Raw genomic sequence first — 22,439 nt, 5'->3', positions numbered from 1 at the left:
GTGTATCCATGTGCACCTGTTTGAACCTGTGTGTAACTGTATGTACTTGCGTGTACACCTGTGTGTATATGCATATGCACTTGTGTGTGTGTGTACACCTGTGTGTACCCAGGTGTACCCACGTATGTGTGTACCTGCATGTAAACCCATGTGTACATGTGTATGTACCTCTGTGCAAATGTATATACCTGTGTGCACCTGTGTGTACCTGCATGTAGCTGTGTACATTTCTGTGTACATGCGTGTACACCTGTATTCATATGCGTACCCATGTGTACACCTTCATGTACTTGTATGCACCTGCAAGTACCTATGTGTGTGTACCCGTGTGTTATTAATAAAGACTATAATGAGGATACAACATAGAGACATTTATTTCTTCTTTCAACAGCCAAACAGGCCACAAGATGGCGCTGCTCATCACCAACGAGAATGGAAAAATCAAATGAAAACGATCCCAAATGTGCTTCCTCTTATCCTCCCCTGTGTCCTTGTGTCCTTGTGTCCTTACATCCTTGTGCAAACACAAGAGTCCCGCGTGATGGTTAGCAACACGCTGTGATTCTTGGCTGACAAGTTTGGAAAAAGGCGGGGACGTGGGGCGGGGCATCGTCCGGGAGGCTCCGCCTTCCTGTGCGAGAAGGGAAAGGTGAGGGTTTGGATAAAAAAAAAAAAAAAAACGGAGCAGAAGAAGAAAAGAAAGACGTGTATCATTCCTTTTTGTTGGTGACTTTTAGAATTCCATATATTGATATGATATTTATATATATTCATATATTCTTTGTACACGGACAACCACCATGGATTGACGGACTATTTGGTATCTTTTGGTCCAGTGTTTCTTTTGTCCGGGAAATAAATGCGCGGGAATATTTCGTTCCGGCGGCGGTGGCGGCCATCTTGGTGTCCGTCAACATATTTCTATGATTTTTTTTTTTTTAAGCGCTCTTGTCTTACAGAAGACGAGTAGAGCAACACACAGAGAGAGAGAGAGAGAGAGATGGTGTGTTTTCTCGTCTTTTCATTGGCCCAGGTCTCTGTGAGGGGCGGGGCTTAGCAACTGGGTGTGGGCCGGTCCGTCACACACGGCTCCACCCACATGAAGGTTAAGGAAGCAGACAGTTTCTCTGGCCTGGTGCGCGGCGGGGGCGTGGTCTCCCTGCCTCCTGTGCGCCAACGCCCTCAGCTGCTCCTGCGCCTCCTCCAGCAGGAGCGCCGCGTCCTCCTCCTCCCGTCGCCGCCGCCGCTGCTTGCCTTCTTCCGTTGACATCATGGCGGCGGCCGGGGCGGTTTGCATACAAGAAAGCTCATCGTCGTGGTGACCCCGCACCGAGGGGATGATGGGGATGGAGGCGGAGCGCGAGGTGACGGTGGGGCAGCGGACGCAGTTTGTCCTCTGCGGGCCTCGGGGTGCGCCGGCGTGCGAGTCCAAAGGCGTCCCGGTGTGGTCGGCTCGGACAGCCGCTGATGATTGCATATTTCGAACGGCGTCCGGTCTGGGCTTCCCCTGGTGGACCATCCTGGACAGGAAACAGGAAGTGGAAACGTGTCAGTGTGACATGACTAAAGACTGGACCATGTTGATGTGTGACCACCACTCTTGACATGCAATTCCCTGCCGAAACAGGAGTGGTGCTGTTGTCCAACTAACCATGGCCAATACATTTTAATGTATATTGTTGTAAATACAAAAATAATATATATATATATATATATTTATATTATATATACATATATAATATAAATATGTAATATATGTAATATAAATTGCACTATATTTAAAAATATATACACTATATAAAATAATTTCTATATTTAAAATGTAATTAATTATAAATAATATTACAATATCTTATAATATACATGCATATTTAATATTTTAATGTACTCCATGAAAATAATTATTTTGTATATATATATTTAAAATATATATAAAGTATATATTTAAAAATAATGTGTATATACATTTTAAAATAGTTTTCTACTATAGAAATAAATATATAATCAAAATAAAATAATTATATTTTTTAATTTATTACAATTATTTTATCAGAAATTTGTTATCATTATTACAGTATCAATAATGTATAATTAATAATAAACATCTGTATTCCATGGAAGTTAACTATGGACAAAATGTGATTTCAAATATTTTAATTGATTGACAGCCCTATTATAAATACATCCAATACATTTTAATACATGATTATATATTATAGTAAATATAAAAAATGTTTAAAACTATAAACAATATAAATAATAATATAAAGATGTAATATATATAATATAAATTGCACTATATTTAAAAATATATACACTATATAAAATAATTTCTATATTTAAAATTATGTAATTAATTATAAATAATAATATAATAATACAATATCTTATATTATACATGCAAACACAGGAGGGGCTTCCAGGCAAACCAACATGGCCGCCTCCCTGGGCCATCGTGTGGCCATGGCAACCAGTCTGCGTTAGCATGGATGCGCGTCTCCTCACCTTTCTTCTGCTTCCTTCTCAGTTAGCTCCACTTCCTGGAGGTGTTGGTAGGCGGGGCCAGAACTCTTGGAACGTCCTTTAGTAATGGGCGGAGTCTTGCGGCCGTGGGCGGACCAATGAGCTCCCCGACTGTGTGACAAACAACTTCCTGTTACCTTGCCGTGTGTCAAAATAAAAGACGTGCCGTAGCGGGGGTGTGATGTGATGTGAACTCACGTGTGTTTGATGCCGCCGGTTGCTGCGTTCCTCATGCCAGCCGAGCCCGACTCACACACGTCACCGTGGCGACACACACCCCCCCCTTTGGAATACTGACAGAAAAAATACATACGCATCAATTTCACCGCCATCATCCTCCTGTGCCGCCACCACCGCCTTCATCACGTATACAAGCACGAGGATGATGATGGTGAAGAATGACAAGGACCTGAGTGTGTGTGTAGTTGTTCAGGTGGTGTTGTGTGTCCTTCAGGTGAGCTTGGAGCTTCTCTCGTCGCCTCCTAAACACAAAAGGAAAGGAAAGAAAAAGTTACTTCCTGTTTACAAAAGCGGATTGATATTCCGCATAAATTCATACGCCCCCCCCCCCCCCCCCCAAGAAAAAAAAAACACCTGACACGTGTCATGTAAATGAGCTCATTTGCATAAAGCACCCTCATCACACACATACATACTGTATACATCATATACTCCACATAACGTACCCGTACAACTGCATATTGTACATGTAGTATGTCATGTACTGCGACTGCATGTAGTATATACATTCATTCATTCATTTTCTACCGCTTTTTCCTCACGAGGGTCACGGCGGGGTGGGGTTGGGGTGCTGGAGCTTATCCCAGCTGTCTTGGGGCGAGAGGCGGGGTACACCCTGGACTGGTGGCCAGCCAATCACAGGGCACATATAGACAAACAACCATTCACACTCACATTTGGATTGGCTAATTAACCTAGCATGTTTTTTGGAATGTGGGAGGAAACCGGAGTACCCGGAGAAAACCCACATACGCACGGGAAGAACATGCAAACTCCACACAGAGATGGCCGAGGGTGGAATTGAACCCTGGTCTCCTTGCTGTGAGGTCTGCGAGCTAATTACTCTAAACTCTAAAGTAGTTTCAAGCAGTTTGACAAGACAAAAAATGACCACTTCCACACGGAACGAGAGGAGAAGGTTTTGTTCACTCGTGCCCAATCATGTGTACCAACATGACTGCCAAGTGACCACAACACTACAGGACATGTAAGCTATTTTTGGACAAATAGTAGACACGAGTTCAATTCCACCCTCGGCCATCTCTGTGTGGAGTTTGCATGAATGTGGGAGGAAGCCGGAGTACCCGGAGAAAACCCACACATGCACGTGGAGAACATGACGGAGGGTGGAATTGAACCCTGGTCTCCTAGCTATGAGGTCTGCGTGCTAACCACTCAACCACCGTGCCGCCCTAGTATATACATATATACATATATGTATATAGTATGTCATGTAGTGGAAGCGTGGATGCATCCGAACTTACTTGTTGCGGCAGTAGAGGGCAACACATAGGACACCCAGGAGGCCGATCGCCATGGCGATGGATGTGATTGACAGCAGCTGTCTCTCGTAGACTTCTTTACTCTCTGCAGGTAGGAACACACACACAATATACACAATAATGAATATATATACAGTATATAAACAGTATATAGATACTAGATAAAATGTCAGTGGCAGTCATCCATCAGAAGTTTCCTCCCCGCCGTGAACCAGTGGGGAGGCGTGGAGCGGCGTTCTTGGAGCCCGTCCGTCTCCGAAGCCCACGCCGCTGAACACCGGCCAGACTCCCGCGGCCGTGATTGTGATTGACGGCTCGGGCACAACCCGACGCGCCCGCCAGCCGACAGACGGGCGAGCGTGGGCGGGGCTTAACAGGGAGCCTGGCGGCGGCGGCGTGAACACGATGTGGAGGACGGGGACCGGATGATGCGTGTGCGGCTCTCGAGAAGGTTCCTTCCACGGCACTCTACACTACTTTATGGCGGTATTCTTTTGTCATTTACATAAAGTACAAATTTGAAAAATATGTCAATTGAAATCAATTGACTTCTTTATGTTCTTTTTAATTGTACATTTTAGTTTTTATATGTATTCATTTATAAAAAATCAAAGTCAAACAAGAGAAAAGACGGATTAAAAAAAAGAACCTTTCTTTTTTATTTTTACATTTTAACTAATTAAATTTTTGAATGAAAAACTAAAAAAAAACGTGTTTTTTAAAAATAATTAAAATAAAACACCATATCTTTTTTTAACCTTTTTGTCCTATTTAAATGCTCTTTTATTTTTTTGTGAAATTTTTCTTAAAATATTTTTATTTATTATTACTATTTAATTCTTTAATGAAAAACTTTTTATTTGAAAATAATTAAAATAAAACATGAAAACGATAGGTAACTTTTGTTTTTACAGAGGAGAACCTTTTTGTCCTATTTAAATGCTTTTATTTTTTTGTGATTTTTTTTTCTTAAAATATTTTTATTTATTATTATTATTTAATTCTTTAATGAAAAACTTTTTATTTGAAAATAATTAAAATAAAACATGAAAACGATAGGTAACTTTTGTTTTTACAGAGGAGAACCTTTTTGTCCTATTTAAATGCTCTTTTATTTTTTTGTGAATCAAAAAATATATATATTTAAAATATTTTTATTTATTATTATTTCAATACTTTATTTTATTATCATTTTAAAAATTTATTTTACAGAAATTGTTTAGCACTTAAATCTAAAATAAAAATGACTTTATATATTAAAAAATAATTACAATATTTTTAAAAACAACATTTCTTCATTTTCTTTTTCATTTTAAATAAAATAATAAAAAAAGGATATTAATAATGCTTGAAAATGAACCTTTCCTGTTCTAACTGTATTTGTTGTTTTGATATAAAAATAAAGGACAAATGAAAATAAGAAAAGAAGTGACTAATATGAGTGTCATCCACTCAGCTGTGATGCCATGGCGGAGCGTGCACGTAGCGTGCACGGAGCGTGCACGTAGCTGCAGGCGAGCAGCTTGGCAGGCGGAATGTCATGCAAAACACGCACACACACACACTAATGAAGAGTGCATGTGGTCACAGATCCAACATGTAAAAAAAAAAAAAAAAAAGGAATGCCCGCCTCCTTCTTATCGCTGTTTCCATGGCGACTGCAGCACATTAGCATTGCAACGAGATACACACGTGCACGAGCGTGCTTGGTCACAGTGACAGGAAGAAGAAGGTGCATGTGAGTCTTTACTTACCCATGAACTCAATGCCAAGCTGGTCTGTGGGGGGGGGGCAGAAGCACAAACAGTTAGCATTAGCATGTTAACATCATCAGTACACTGGACACGCAATGCCTCAGCATTTTATTTTGAATGACTTCCTGTCAGGAATTATGGTCCACGTTGGACGTTGCATCAGAGGGACACACGCCAACGCCGACCCCATGAGCGCGTGAAGTGGCGTGATGGACGTTTTTTAATTTTCGTTCAGGGGGGCGGAGCATCCATGGCCGCGTGAGCCGTCGTCCGCAGGCACATCACTGAGACCTCTGCCAAGGCCGCCGAGGTCACATGCAAACATCCAACCAGACACGCCGCTCCTTCTGGGACCACTCGCTATCCATCCCTCATCATCATCATCATCCTCATCGTCAACACGGCTGGGATACATGGTGCTGGTCTACAGCCATGCGCTCCATGTGCTCCTCGCTACATGACGTCCATCCATGCTGCACACACGTGTACATACTATATACTGCGTACAGCATGTATATCTGATGAATCACTCAATCATAGCTAGCGCTAGCTACATGCTAAGTCAACAGATGACGGCATGGCGTCAATAAATGAGGAGATGAAAAAATCCCAGAGCCAACGCTCATGTTCCCTGAGATACTCCCGTCCTTTTAACTCCAACCTTTGACCTCTTTCAAAGCATCCCGACACTGCTCGCTCGTCCAACTCCGTCACACGGAAGAGGATGTTGGCGTGGACTGATGGAGCGCCAACCACAGATTGTTCACAACGCACGAGGATGAGGAGGAGGAGGAGGAGGAGGAGGGGGAGATGCAAATGAGAGATGCTGATATGAAGTTAGCCATCAAGAAGTCCATCCTCTCCGAGACTTTATTGTTGTATGGAAGACTTTACCTCCATTTAACCTGCACCCCCCCTCCCCCACACACAGCATATCACCTCCTGCTGGCTGCACGCCATTACAGCAAGATACATCACTTTCACTTTCGCTTTGGCCTCAGACTCGTTGCTCAAATTATTCCACACACTTCTTTTGCTCTCCTTTTGGAGCCTTCAAGGCAACCTGACTGCGTTCTTCACACCTGCTACTAATTTACCTGCAAAAACCACCACCTACGACCCCCCCCCCCCATCATTAGCTAATAATTAGCATCAACCTTCAACAATCATTACCTCATAATTAGCATCGAACTTCAACAATCATTACCTAATAATTAACATTGAACTTCAACAGTCTTGAGCTAATAATTAGCATCGAACGTCAACAATCATGAGCTAATAATTAGCATTGAACTCTAACAATCATGAGCTAATAATTAGCATTGAACATCAATAATTAGCATCAAATTTCAGCAATCATGAACGAAAAATCTGCATCAAATTTCAACAATCATGAGCTAATAATTTACATCAACTGTGACAATCATTAGCTAATAATTAGCATCAACCATCGAAAATCGTTAACTCATAATTAGCATCGAACTTCAACAATCATGAGCTAATATTTAGCATCGAACATCAACAATCACAAGTTAATAATTAGCATCAAATTTCAACAATCATGAGCTAACAATTAGCATCAAATTTCATCAATAATGAGCTAATAATTAGCATCAACTTTTGACAATCATTAGCTAATAATTAGCATCAACCTTCGACAATCATTAGCTCATAACTAGCATCAACCTTCAACAATCATTAAGTCATAATTAGCATTGAACGTCAACAATCATTACCTAATAATTAACACCAAACTTCAACAGTCATGAGCAAATAATTTGCATCAAACTCCAACAATCATGAGCTAATAACTAGCATCGAACATCAACAATCACAAGTTAATAATTAGTATTGAATTTCAACAATCATGAGCTAACAATTAGCATCAAATTTTATCAATCATCAGCTAATAATTAGCATCAACCTTCGACAATCATTAGCTCATAATTAGCATCAACCTTCGACAATCATTCGCTCATAATTAGCATCAACCTTCAACAATCATTAGCTCATAATTAGCATCAACCTTCAACAATCATTAGCTCATAATTAGCACTGAACTTCAACAGTCGTGAGCTAATATTTGCACCGAACGTCAACAATCATGACCTAATAATTGACATCGAACTTCAACAGTCATGAGCTAATAATTAGCATCAAATTTCAACAATCATGAGCTAATAATTAGCATTAACCTTCAACATGTGACTTTCATTGATTGGTGGAATGTTTTCTCTCACTTCCCCCACGGTTGTTGGGTGAGTCAAGTGTTAGCGTCATTCTCTTTTTGCTATTGTTAGCATCATTTCCTCTTGCTATTGTTAGCATAATTTTCATCTTGCTATTGTTAGCATCATTTTTGTCTTGCTACTGTTGCTACTGCATCATTGTCTTTTCTGCCAGTGTTAGCTAGGCTGTCTGCCTCCTAGCGTTTATTTTCCTAGCATGCCTCCTAGCATGCATACTTGCTGCGGCATTGTGTTTGTGGTGTGAGAATATCTTCTAACTTCCAGGTATAATTGACAAAATGGATATCATTAACATGATGCCATACAGGACTTTGATCCTAGCCTGCATCCTCGCCTCCTCGTGTTGACGGCGGCCATGTTGCATTCCCAGGCTGCACATGAAATGTAAACATGTAAAGAGATTTACGCGTCCAAAGCCGGCGCTCCATTTGTTGTGATCTGAGGGCTCACAGAGTATTTTCCCACAAGAGAACAAACATCCATCACACACTCCCTTCCTTCTTTCCTTCCTTCCTACCTACCTCTCCTCCTTTCCTGCCTGGACACACAAACATCGACATAGCGACAGTATTAGCATGTTAGCATGCTAGCAAGCTAGATGAATGAATAAATACAAAACACATTGTTCTTAGATGGAGACCACCACCCCATGAACATCGAGTGGGCAGCGTTCCAACTTTGTCACTCCATGTTAGCCGATGAGGAGAACAGGAAGTGCGGGCGGGGTACTCCTGGACAAGATGCATGTTAGCAGGGGGCAGACTTTGGGGGAGGGAAGTTAAGTTTGTGCATGTGACCAACGTAATCTCAGCAATTAGGAAGAAACCAGACGCCAAGCGGGGATGGGTTGGGTGGGAGTTGGGGAGGGGAGTGGGTGGGAGGTGGAGAAGACAGAGACAACAACCTGCTGCTCTTCTTCTCCAGCGTTCAACTTACCCACTGTGGTGGTTTACACGACAGCATCAACAAACAAAACAAGAAGAAGAAACCCATAAACCACCACAGAAGAATGACGTTTCATGTTACAATGTTTCACGTTTAAGGCATTTATGTGTTATAATTAGGGCTGTAGAAGTTAACGCGTTAATGACCCGTTAGGGAAGTTCCCTTTAACGGCAGTCATTTAACTACGCATGATAAACGCGCACTCCTTATGTTTGACCCTCGGCCGCCACCGTAGTTTGGTTGAAGCACGGTAACTACTAACTGTAGCCATAATATTGATTGGAAATGGAGAAAGAAAAGAGTATTTACATTAGTAAAGTTAGCTTCAAAGCTAACTTATTTGTATCTACTGTCGCTGTGTAGACTCATCATTTATTGACTTATTACATAGCCTGCCAGAGACTGGAGCAGTGCGGGTATTGTTTTTATTGTCATATACAGTGCTACCTCGGCATAAAAATGGCCCAACTAACCAATTGTTTTCACATTTTTACATCTCTTAGTTGATTTTTGCCTTGAACTGCTAGCTAAATTCGACTTCCAGCTGCTATTGACGGGCTGTTTAATATAATGACGGTTTCTGAAGTCCAGTGTTTAGCTAGCGTTAGCGAATTAGCATCGAACTACCACAATGATGCACATTAGCACTCAAAGTTATCAAATCTTACCTTTACGCATTCACACATAGTATCAGCAATCGGTAGCAAGTATAAGGTGAAAGAAAAAGGGGGGAAATACATCCAAATACATCCATACAGCCCTCTTTGCATCGGAGAACGGTGTCGGTGCGTTCAATAGCAGTCGAAAAAGTAGGACAAATCGCAGCTCGCATTAAACATTAAAAAACGATGGGATTTCTCATTAATAGTAACAGTATTGTAATAAAATATTTACTATAATGATGGATTTTTATGTGTTTTAATAGAGAAATTAAATGACATTAGATTTAGAATTTTGATGAAATGTTTTATGACTATTGCCCAATGTTTTAGGTATTTTCGTTTGTACATTTCATGAAGGAAAGGGGCATTGAGGCAATTCTTTAATAACAATAATAATAATAATCAGAATGTTCCTAATTAGGCTTTTTTTGTAACAAACATTTAGAATTCAAAAGCAGTATCATAAATAAACAAATCTTATTTTGAGCTGACACTGTAATCCAAAAAACATCTTTGTGTCAGAGGTGAGAGGTCTCACTCACTGAACGTTTGTGGGCGAGTTTAAGAGCTAATATGCTAATAATAAAGAAAAACAGTCATAAAAAATATGCTTTTTGGCCCATAGTTAAGAAACTGATATCCTTTTACATAATATTTGATGTAATTATCGTTGTACAACGTAGTTTTACTAATGTAGCCCCCAAATAGCTGTCCTCGCCTATGCCTGCCGTCAACTAGCACTTCATATCCAAGTTTCAGCTCGCAGTTTATAGCTAAATGTCAGTCGAGAAACGACGTAAGTTTGGGCACCCGTATACCAAAATAGCGCTGTATAAATGGCAATTAAAAATACAGGCAGTGCTTCAGTACCTACTCGCTTCTCTCTGGCAAGTCGATGACGACGTGGTCTGTGACAATTCCAAAAATGCTAAATTTATCGAAAATACCATTTTCTTTCTCAATTTCTGCTCAAAAATTTGTGATACCTTGGTTAGCATCATTCGGCCGTTCCTCTAACTCAGAGGTAGGGAACCTATGGCTCGGGAGCCAGGTAGGGCTCTTTTGATGACTGTATCTGGCTCTCAAGCATTTACCACAATAAAAATGTATTTTTGCTAACATTTTAAAGTAAACATCACAGAAATCACTGTTAAAAATAATATTAAAAATCTAAACTTTCTTATGCATTTTAATTCGTCCATCTATTTTGTACTGCAATATGGCCGACCATATCCATCTTTCTTGATGATATTTTCCAGGTCAAACACCAAAACTTGATTATTACTGGGTAATGCGGTAGTCTACCTCGGTCATTGAGATGTCAAAAAAACATGTAAATGTAAACTTTCCTCCTTTAGTCAAATAGCTAAAGCTGCAGAACCAAGCCTTCTGGCAAAGATGGCCAAAAGAATGAAATACGTGTACTGAATACGGTTCAAAACCATGCAGCAGCAGAAGTTGCATTAATGGCAACAAGTATTAGATTTATTATTAGACATTGCGCTGCTCACGAAAGTGTGCTGGCCACACCCCATTGGCGTGGGGTAGTGTGCCTGGTCTACGTAATTAGAGCCCATTATATCTGAAACTGTTGGTCTTACATAAAAATGCACACATTTTATTGCATTCAATGTTTAAAAAAATGTATATGGCTCTCACAGATACACATTTTAAAATATCTGGCCTTCATGGCTCTCTTAGCCAAAAAGGTTCCCGACCCCTGCTCTAACTGAAGCGTACTTTAACCAAATCCATTTCTCCCATCAGAAATAATGTCCGTTTAGTTCATCCATTCCAGAATCATCACCCCAATACTCCTCTATCCATGCCTTTACGGTACTTGCTTTCAACTTACTCGGATCAGACAGGATGGAGTCGGTCTTGGGCAGGAACTGGTCACAGCGGATCCCCTGGTAGCCTTCTCGACACCTGGTGGACAAGAGAGGAAGCAGCATGATGGATTGGCTGCAGTACACATCTTCATCCTGCAGGCCGGCTGCTTGAAGGCTCTAGCGGCGCCTCGTTAGCGTGTGTGTTTAATAAATATGAAGTATAAATATACTGTATGTACTTCGTAAATGTCTGCTTATCAACATCTTGCACCCGCTGATTGCTTGGATAGCAAATCTTTGCTTGTGGACATTTTACACCTCAACACGCTGATTCATGTCCCTCGCCACAAAAAAAAAAAAAACAAACACCTCCAAGCATGGCCACTACAGTACTACTGCCGTGTACTACTATTTTCTGTTTACTGTTAACAGTTAACAGTGTTACTACATTACTGCTGTTGTATACGCCTACTATAGTACTGTGTAGTGCTCTTGTTATTGTTTATTGCTATTGTTATGACTGTACTATTGCTGTGTACTGCTACTATAATCCTACTAAGGTGAAGTAGTACTACTGTGTATTGCTACCATTTACTGTACTATACTACTTTACCGCTAGCACGTACTTCTACTGCGACTACAGTACTATGACCAGGGGTCTCAAACACGCGGTCCGCGGGCCAAATGTGGCCCGCAGGACACTAGTTTGAGACCCCCGCCTTGATATGAAAGTTTAATATTAGTGCGGCCCCCGCGCAAGTTTGATATGGATGCTGTATGGTATCATGTATCCAGAAAAAATTATTACGTTTGATTAATGTTCATGTTAAAGGTTAAATAACTGTTAATAGTTATCCTCCCTATCCGTGTGGAAGTGGTAAGTTTTTGGCTATTTAAGTTTAAAGGAAATAACTTGAAGGCTACCGTTTAGGTCGCTAGCTCTCTAGTTTGCGAGTTAGCATGTGTCTCAAGACCCTGCAGTTGCGCAATATGTTGTAAATAAAAAGAGTATAAATGTGACTATAGTCGTGTTTTGTCATGTCTACAGGGCTCTAATAATGCTTTGTTCATTTTAATCTGAAAAAAAAATAATTTGTCTACCCACCAACTATATGTGGTTTCTTAAGTTTTTATCATTTGCTGTTTTATTATTATTATTATATTTATTTATTTATTACTGATTGATTTTCTTTATTCTTGATTTGTTTATTTATTTTTCATCTTAATTTGTGTAGTAAAATAAAAAGTAAGATACTTGAGAACAGTGGAATGTTTTATCAGTGCTTTTCTTGTAGAAAATCGAAATCAAAGCAAAGTTTATTCATTTTTCTGTTTTTAATAAATGCGTTTTTTTTTTTTTTTGGAAAACCTGATGCCCTGAGGCCCAGTCTCACCCAGACCCTAGCTCCAGTGGCCCCCAAGTAAATTGAGTTTGAGACCCCCTGACTATGACTGTGTACTCCTACTACTATCAGTGTGTGTGGCGCCCCCTGCAGGAAGAATGATGAATCCTCATATGTCACGTGATGTATGACCACATGATGTTTGTGTGAAGATGAATGCAAAGGCGCGTGCGGATTCCAATTAGCGGCGTGCTCATTAATTCAAGCCGAGCACCAGCACGTCAGTACGTGTGCTTGTGTGCACGTGTGTGTGCACGCACGTGGGAAGATAAATATAAACAGGCGCCTGCAGCATGATGAATTCCTGCAAGTGAACATGCTTATGTAAACACCCTGGATGCAAAGTTCCCCTTTGCTCTTGGAGGTCTTTCCTCCAAAGCTGGAGGAGTTAGCCCTCATCATTTCACCTTGATCAATTGAAAGAAAAAAAATGGCGTCTCGCATGTTCTCCTCTTCATGAAGTCATTATGATGCACGTGCGTGTGTCCACACATGCTTTGTAATATGTGCATGCCTGATGGTGATAACAAACAATCAAAGACCACAAAAAAAAGACGCTTATTGCTGCTCCATCTTCAAAAGCAATCTAGGAGTGTATTCACTCGAGACCAGGCTGGATCACTCATGGGCCACAAAATACACAAACAAACTGTAGGATTCCTCACTCAAAACTGCTATATTTTGCTAGTTAGCGCGTCGAAAACCTGCTCGCTACTTTTTAAACATGCTTTTTAAACATTATTAAAGCCCTCCAGACATGCAATAACAACCCCATAGTCACCTTTACACTCCTATTACCCAATATAGCATAACAATAAGAGTAAATAAGACATATAAGACATTGAAAACTTTGTTTACCTACATTTTAAACATCATTAAAGTGCTCTCGACATGAACTAACACCCCTATAGTCACCTTTACCCTCCTCTTACCCAATATAGTAGACATAATAAGCGAAAATAAGAAATATATGCTGTATACAACCTAGTTAGGACCATCCAAATATGCTTGTAAGATTATTAGAGCCCTCTGAATGTGACCTAACACCCCTATAGTCACCTTTACACTCCTATTACCCAATATAGCATAACGATAAGAGTAAATAAGACATTGAAAAGTTGTTTACCTCTTTCTAAATACATTTTAAACACCATTAAAGTGCTCTCGACATGAACTAACACCCCTATAGTCACCTTTACCCTCCTCTTACCCAATATAGTAGACATAATAAGCAAAAATAAGAAATATATGCCATATACAACCTGGTTAGGACCATCCAAATAGGCTTTGTAAGATTATTAGAGCCCTCTGAATGTGAAATAACACCCCTATAGTCACCTTTACACTCCTATTACCCAATATAGTAGACATAATAAGCAAAAATAAGAAATATATGCCGTATACAACCTGGTTAGGACCATCCAAATATGTTTTGTGAGATTATTAGAGCCGTCTGAATGTGACCTAACACCCCTATAGTCACATTTACCCTTCTCTTACCCAATATAGTAGACATAATAAGCAAAAATAAGAAATATATGCCGTATACAACCTTGTTAGGACCATCCAAATATGCTTTGTAAGATTATTAGAGCCCTCTGAATGTGAAATAACACCCCTATAGTCACCTTTACACTCCTATTACCCAATATAGTAGACATAATAAGCAAAAATAAGAAATATATGCCGTATACAACCTGGTTAGGACCATCCAAATAGGCTTTGTAAGATTATTAGAGCCCTCTGAATGTGAAATAACACCCCTATAGTCACCTTTACACTCCTATTACCCAATATAGTAGACATAATAAGATAAAAAAGACATATAAGACATAGACAACCAGTTTAGGACCTTCTAAATACGCTTTTTAACATTATTAGAGCTATCTAGACATGAAATAACACCCCTATAGTCATAGCCTGAGTAGTTAGCTTAGAATGAGTCAGCTAGCTACGTGGCGCCGTGTTCAATGACAGCTTTAAGGTGACCAAAAGAGACGTTTTGGAACACTTTCTACACCGTGTGCTCCAACGTCTCCGCCGCTCGCGCTGAACTTGTGGACTTTTTGAATAAAACATGGCTTCCACTCCAACGTGCGTCTTTTCTCTTCATCACGTTGCAAATGCTCACCTCCATCTCATGAGGCTTTCAAGAGAGCAAAGAGCCTCCTCAATAATTCACGCGCACCCTTGGGCCCTGATCCCAAAATGAAACAAAAAACTCACTTTTAAGACCTTGTCACCATGACAACCCTTAAAAGGCGGCGTCTGCTGCAGTGCATTGTGGGACTTAAGAGACAGTACCACAGTGTCCAACCAAGCAAGGACCCTCGGCCCCCTTTAGTGACTGACCAGGTGAAGATGATTCTATTCTTAGAAGCAGCAAAGATCAGCCTTCACATCCTCCACTGCCTCCAAAATGCTATCTGAAGCCTGCTAACGCTAACGTCTGCTCTGCATGAATTATTCAACTGCAGCAAGAACAGAAAGTTACACTCTGAAAGCTTGCAGTGGATGCAACACAACACAACAAACACACAACTACAGGGACATTCACGAGAACATTTAGAGGAACACCTAAAGGAACAGCTACAGGAACATTTAAAGGAACACCTAACAGAACATTCACAGCAACATTTAGAGCAACACCTACAGGAACATTTAGAGGAACACCTACAGGAACATTTAGAGGAACACCTACAGGAACATTTAGAGGAACACCCAATGGAACATTCACAGGAACATTTAGAGGAACACCTAATGGAACATTCACAGGAACATTTAGAGGATCACCTACAGGAACATTCACAGGAACATTGAGAGGAACATTTAGAGGAACAGCTACAGGAACAGCCACAGGAACATTTAAAGGAACACCTACAGGAACATTGAGAGGAACATTTAGAGGAACACCTACAGGAACATTTAGAGGAACACCTACAGGAACATTTAGAGGAACACCTAATGGAACATTCACAGGAACATTTAGAGGAACACCTACAGGAACATTCACAGGAACATTGAGAGGAACATTTAGAGGAACACCTACAGGAACAGCCACAGGAACATTTAAAGGAACACCTAATGGAACATTCATGGGAACATTTAGAGGAAAACCTACAGGAACATTCACAGGAGCATTTAGAGGAACACCTACAGGAACATTTAGAGGAACACCTACAGGGACAGTCACAAGAACATTTAGAGGAACACCTACAGGAACATTCACAGGAACATTTAGTGGAACACCTACAGGAACATTGAGAGGAACATTTAGAGGAACACCTACAGGAGCATTTAGAGGAACACCTACAGGAACATTCACAGGAACATTGAGAGGAACATTTAGAGGAACACCTACAGGAACAGCCACAGGAACATTTAAAGGAACACCTAATGGAACATTCATGGGAACATTTAGAGGAACACCTACAGAAACATTCACAGGAACATTTAAAGGAACACCTACAGGAACATTGAGAGGAACATTTAGTTCTCAACACCTACAGGAACATTTAGAGGAACACCTACAGGGACAGTCACAAGAACATTTAGAGGAACACCTACAGGAACATTCACAGGAACATTTAGTGGAACACGTACAGGAACATTGAGAGGAACATTTAGAGGAACACCTACAGGAACATTTAGAGGAACACCTAACAGAACATTCACAGCAACATTTAGAGCAACACCTACAGGAACATTTAGAGGAACACCTACAGGAACATTTAGAGGAACACCTACAGGAACATTTAGAGGAACACCCAATGGAACATTCACAGGAACATTTAGAGGAACACCTAATGGAACATTCACAGGAACATTTAGAGGATCACCTACAGGAACATTCACAGGAACATTGAGAGGAACATTTAGAGGAACAGCTACAGGAACAGCCACAGGAACATTTAAAGGAACACCTACAGGAACATTGAGAGGAACATTTAGAGGAACACCTACAGGAACATTTAGAGGAACACCTACAGGAACATTTAGAGGAACACCTAATGGAACATTCACAGGAACATTTAGAGGAACACCTACAGGAACATTCACAGGAACATTGAGAGGAACATTTAGAGGAACACCTACAGGAACAGCCACAGGAACATTTAAAGGAACACCTAATGGAACATTCATGGGAACATTTAGAGGAAAACCTACAGGAACATTCACAGGAGCATTTAGAGGAACACCTACAGGAACATTTAGAGGAACACCTACAGGGACAGTCACAAGAACATTTAGAGGAACACCTACAGGAACATTCACAGGAACATTTAGTGGAACACCTACAGGAACATTGAGAGGAACATTTAGAGGAACACCTACAGGAGCATTTAGAGGAACACCTACAGGAACATTCACAGGAACATTGAGAGGAACATTTAGAGGAACACCTACAGGAACAGCCACAGGAACATTTAAAGGAACACCTAATGGAACATTCATGGGAACATTTAGAGGAACACCTACAGAAACATTCACAGGAACATTTAAAGGAACACCTACAGGAACATTGAGAGGAACATTTAGTTCTCAACACCTACAGGAACATTTAGAGGAACACCTACAGGGACAGTCACAAGAACATTTAGAGGAACACCTACAGGAACATTCACAGGAACATTTAGTGGAACACGTACAGGAACATTGAGAGGAACATTTAATCCTCTAAATGTTCCTCTCAACACCTACAGGAAAATTTAGAGGAACACCTAATGGAACATTCACAGGAATATCTAGAGGAACACCTATAGGAAAATTTAGAGGAACACCTACAGGAACATTCACAGGAACATTTAGTGGAACACCTACAGGAACATTGAGAGGAACATTTAGAGGAACACCTACAGGAACATTGAGAGGAACACCTACAGGAACATTTAGAGGAACATTCACAGGAACATTTAGAGGAACACCTACTGGAACATTGAAAGGAACATTTAGAGGAACATATAGAGGAACACCTACAGGAACTTTGAGAGGAACATTTAGAGGAACACCTACAGGAACATTGAAAGGAACATTTAGAGGAACACCTACAGGAACATTGACAGGAACATTTAGAGGAACACCTACAGGATCATTTAGAGGAACACCTACAGGAACATTGAAAGGAACATTTAGAGGAACACCTACAGGAACATTGCAAGGAACATTTAGAGGAACATTCACAGGAACATTTAGAGGAACACCTACAGGAACATTTTGAGGAACACCTACAGGAACATTTAAGGCAATATTTAGAGGAACATTCACAGGAAAATTTAGGGGAACATTTAGAAGAACATTTGGAGGAACATTGTGGCGTCACCAATTAACCTAGCATGTTTTTGGAATGTGGGAGGAAACCGGAGTACCCGGAGAAAACCCACGCATGCACGGGGAGAACATGCAAACTCCACACAGAGATGGCCGATGGTGGAATCGAACTCGGATCTCCTATCTGTGTGGCCTGTGTGCTAACCACTCAATCTCCGTGCAGCCCCATTTCGTTTATGTACCATTTAATCCTAGGGAACGTTGCTCAAGTCAAAGAGATGGACAAAGAGAGAACATCCCATGATTGTTTCCATGGAAACAAAGGCTGGTCATCATGAAGACCTCCATGCAGACCAGTTGTCAGCTATCCTGCTTGTCCGTATTCCTCCATCCATGCTATCCAACCCAACCTCGATGCTGGGAGAAAATCAATAGTAAGCAAGTTGATCCCGCTCGCTCAAAGCTCTCCAACATGTCTCCATTTTATTTGAGTAAATTCCGAGTGCTGCTTGTTTTTGTCTTTGATGGATGGACGATGATCTCCAGTCACAAAGACATCATAAGAGAGAAATCGATGTGGTTGTTTCCGTCGTCTTCCTGTCCTTGGAGTGAACCTCGGTGTCTAATGATCAGGTGACCTGTGCCGTGTAATTGAATAATAAATGAGCAGATCTTATCCCAGCAGGCTGCAGAGGACACTCTGCCAAGGTCACAAAGCCGACAGCCAGGAAGACACTGAGGATTCTTCTCACCAGACCTCCAGCACGTGTCCATTAGCTCATGCCAACACTTGCAGACGGGGGGCGCTGTTGTGACACGCACATGCTAAAAAGCATGGAAATATTCATTCATTCATTCATTTTCTACTGCTTTTCCTCACGAGGGTCGCGGGGAATGCTGGAGCCTATCCCAGCTGTCTTCGGGCGAGAGGCGGGGTACACACTGGACTGGTGGCCAGCCAATCACAGGGCACATACAGACAAACAACCATTCACACTCACATTCATACCAATGGACAATTTGGAGTCGCTAACTAACCTAGCATGTTTTTGGAATGTGGGAGGAAACCGGAGTACCCGGAAAAAACCCACGCATGCACGGGGAGAACATGCAAACTCCACACAGAGATGGACGAGGGTGGGATTGAACTCAGGTCTCCAAGCTGTGAGGCGTGCGTGCTAACCACTCAACCACCGTGCAGCCTGCTTATAACTATTCATTCATTCATTTTCTACCGCTTTTGCTCACGAGGGTCGCGGGGGATGCTGGAGCCTATCCCAGCTGTCTTCAGGCGAGAGGCGGGGTACACCCTGGACTGGTGGCCAGCCAATCACAGGGCACATATAGACAAACAACCATTCACACTCACATTCATACCTATGGACAATTTGGAGTCGCTAATTAACCTAGCATGTTTTTGGAATGTGGGAGGAAACCGGAATACCTGGAGAAAAAACCCACGCATGCACGGGGAGAACATGTAAACTCCACACAGAGATGGCCGAGGGTGGGATTGAACTCGGGTCTCCTAGCTGTGAGGTCTGCTCACTAACCACTTGTCTGCCATGCAGCCTATTCTGGATCAATGTCCCTTATTTTCCACAAATTTCCTTTGTTTTCCTTACTTTTTGGAAAATGTTCCTTATTTTCTATTCCTTTATAAGACAAATGTTCTCTATTTTCCTAATTTTCTGGAGAAATTCCCCCTATTTTCCACATGTCCTTTATTTTTCCTTACATTTTGGAAATTTCCACATATTTTCAATCAATTTTTAGAAAAAAGTTTTTTGTTTTTTTTTCTTCTGAAAATTTCCCTTTTTTTCATTACGTACTGGATAAATTCCCTCAATTTTCCACCAAATGTCAGAACCTTTTCCTTATTTTGGTATGGAAAACAGCCACTCGTCTGCCATGCAGCCTATTCTGGATCAATGTCCCTTATTTTCCACAAATTTCCTTTGTTTTCCTTACTTTTTGGAAAATGTTCTTTATTTTCCTCTTCCTCTGCGGAAAATGTCCTTGAATAAGACAAATGTTCCCTATTTTCCTGATTTTCTGGTCTTTATTTTCTGGAGATATTCCCCTTATTTTCCACATGTCCTTTATTTTTCCTGACATTTTGGAAATATTTTCAATTAATTTTTAGATTTTTTTTTCTGAAAATTTCCCTTTTTTTCCATTACGTACTGGATAAATTCCCTCGATTTTCCACCAAATGTCAGAACCTTTTCCTTATTTTGGTATGGAAAACAGCCACTCGTCCGCCATGCAGCCTATTCTGGATCAATGTCCCTTATTTTCCACAAATTTCCGTTGTTTTCCTTACTTTTTGGAAAATGTTCCTTATTTTCTCTTCCTCTGCGGAAAATGTCCTTGAATAAGACAAATGTTCCCTATTTTGCTGATTTTTTGTTCTTTATTTTCTGGAGATATTCCCCCTATTTTCCACATGTCCTATATTTTTCCTGACATTTTGGAAATATTTCCCACATATTTTCAATTAATTTTTAGAATTTTTTTTTTCTGAAAATTTCCCTTTTTTCCATTACGTACTGGATAAATTCCCTCGATTTTTCCACCAAATGGCAGAACCTTTTCCTCATTTTGGTATGGAAAACGGCCAATGTTGATGTCTCGGCCCATACAGGAAGCTGTTTTCCTTACTTTTTGGAAAATGTTCTTTATTTTCTCTTCCTCTGCGGAAAATGACCTTGAATAAGACAAATGTTTGCTATTTTCCTGATTTTTTTTTATTTTCTGGAGAAATTTCCCCTATTTTCCACATTTATTTTTCCTTACATTTTGGAAATTCCACATATTTTCAATTACTTTTTAGAATTTTTTTTTCTGAAAATTTCCCTTTTTTTCTTTACGTACTGGATAAATTCCCTCGATTTTCCACCAAATGTCAGAACCTTTTCCTTATTTTGGAAAACATTGGAAAACGGCCAATGTTGATGGCTCGGCCCATACAGGAAGCTAAACAGCTAGTCAGCAAGCGTTCCGGTAGAGAGTACTAGCAAGTGTTTATTTGTTGACATAGTAGAAGGTATTACCATACCTTTCCCAGGTAACGACTGACCTTGATGAAGTACAAGTAAGTACTTGAAGCCGGTCCTTGGGTCGTGATAAGCCAATACCGTGATATTACTTGGTAGGGGTTATATTTTAGGAGTTTGCCGCCATGTTAGCATGCACATAGTAACGGCTGGCGTACAGGTGCTTTTTCAGCCAGCTGCCATAAATCATCCATCAAGGTCGTGTGTGACAGCTGCTGTGGGCTTTCTTTAACATGTGTGTGTGTGTGTGTGTGTGTGTCTGTGTGTGTGTATGATGGCTTTTCTGTTTGCAGCATCATCCGCCGGGCGATGCTTTCGTGCGCTCATTCACTTCCCTCACATAAATCTGTTGCATTTTGTGGCGCATTTGCTCCACTCTAGCCTGCATTTCTTCTTGTTGTTCCCCCCCCCCCCCACTCAGATTATTTATGGGGAGAGGCAACGTCTACGGGGGGCTATTTCTTACTTTTATATTGTCTCATCTTCTTTGCCTCTCTGTCTCTGCGCGTCCCCACAGGGCAATTAAAGCCGGCTGCCATCCTCCATGTGGTTTCCATGGCGATCCCCGTCCCAGCATCCCAGAGCACGTCAAACGTACGTGTGGGAGATATTTGCCTGGCTTACACTCTCACTCTCACTTTCACACACAAAGCAAGCCGTCAGTGTCTGGTCACATGTTGGTCACATGACAAAGAGTGACGAGGTACGGTTTGATCATGTTGAAAAAGTGTGGAACTTTTTTTTAGGGTGGACGGACATCTTTGTTAAAATGTCACCGCTTGATTTGGTCATCTTGGAGATGACTTTTTTATTTTAATGAGCAACATCATGTGACTTTGATGACTGTCACCGGATAGAAACTTTGCTGGGAAGTCACTGACATGCCGAAAAGGAAGGGACGGGCCGATGTATGAGTGCAGGGGTGTCCAAAGTGTGGCTCCTGGTTCATTTGCAGCCATTGGCTGTTTTTGTAATCGGCCCGTGGCATATTCTAAAGGGAATTTAACAAGAGAAATGCAAAAAACTCCAATTTTTCAGTCAAACTATGAAGTGAAAGAAGTTGCAATCTAACCAGAAAAAGAGAATAACGTTCGGAAAATAGCGATAAGTAGCATAAAAAAATATTTTTTCTTCTTTTTTGTAATATTATGAGAAAAAAACAAAACAAAATAAAATAATCATTTTTGGAAAATTAGGCAAAAAAGTTACAAGCAGGCTGCA

At 40.8% G+C, this 22,439-nt stretch overlaps 1 protein-coding gene across 2 annotated transcripts in view; it reads right to left on the bottom strand.

The window, feature by feature from the left end:
* Positions 1-356: 356 nt before the first annotated feature.
* LOC131119957 (pro-neuregulin-3, membrane-bound isoform) overlaps positions 357-22,439 on the bottom strand; it is a 199,050-nt gene continuing 176,967 nt past the window's right edge. The window contains exons 3-10 of one of the 2 annotated variants that reach the window (XM_058064860.1): positions 11,512-11,585; positions 8,986-8,988; positions 5,801-5,824; positions 4,029-4,131; positions 2,933-3,005; positions 2,722-2,816; positions 2,506-2,634; positions 357-1,520 (exon numbers count right to left, since the gene is read on the bottom strand). In XM_058064860.1, coding sequence (XP_057920843.1) covers positions 1,022-1,520; positions 2,506-2,634; positions 2,722-2,816; positions 2,933-3,005; positions 4,029-4,131; positions 5,801-5,824; positions 8,986-8,988; positions 11,512-11,585 — 1,000 coding nt within the window. In that variant the 3' untranslated portion in view covers positions 357-1,021. The remainder of the gene's footprint in view (positions 1,521-2,505; positions 2,635-2,721; positions 2,817-2,932; positions 3,006-4,028; positions 4,132-5,800; positions 5,825-8,985; positions 8,989-11,511; positions 11,586-22,439) is intronic. The other variant, XM_058064861.1, reaches the window with a different exon arrangement.

This window comes from Doryrhamphus excisus, chromosome 2 (assembly GCF_030265055.1).
Source record: "Doryrhamphus excisus isolate RoL2022-K1 chromosome 2, RoL_Dexc_1.0, whole genome shotgun sequence".
Taxonomy (NCBI): Eukaryota; Metazoa; Chordata; class Actinopteri; order Syngnathiformes; family Syngnathidae; genus Doryrhamphus; species Doryrhamphus excisus.
Note: the sequence above shows the minus strand (reverse complement) of the source record. Positions and strands in the feature narration are given on the sequence as shown.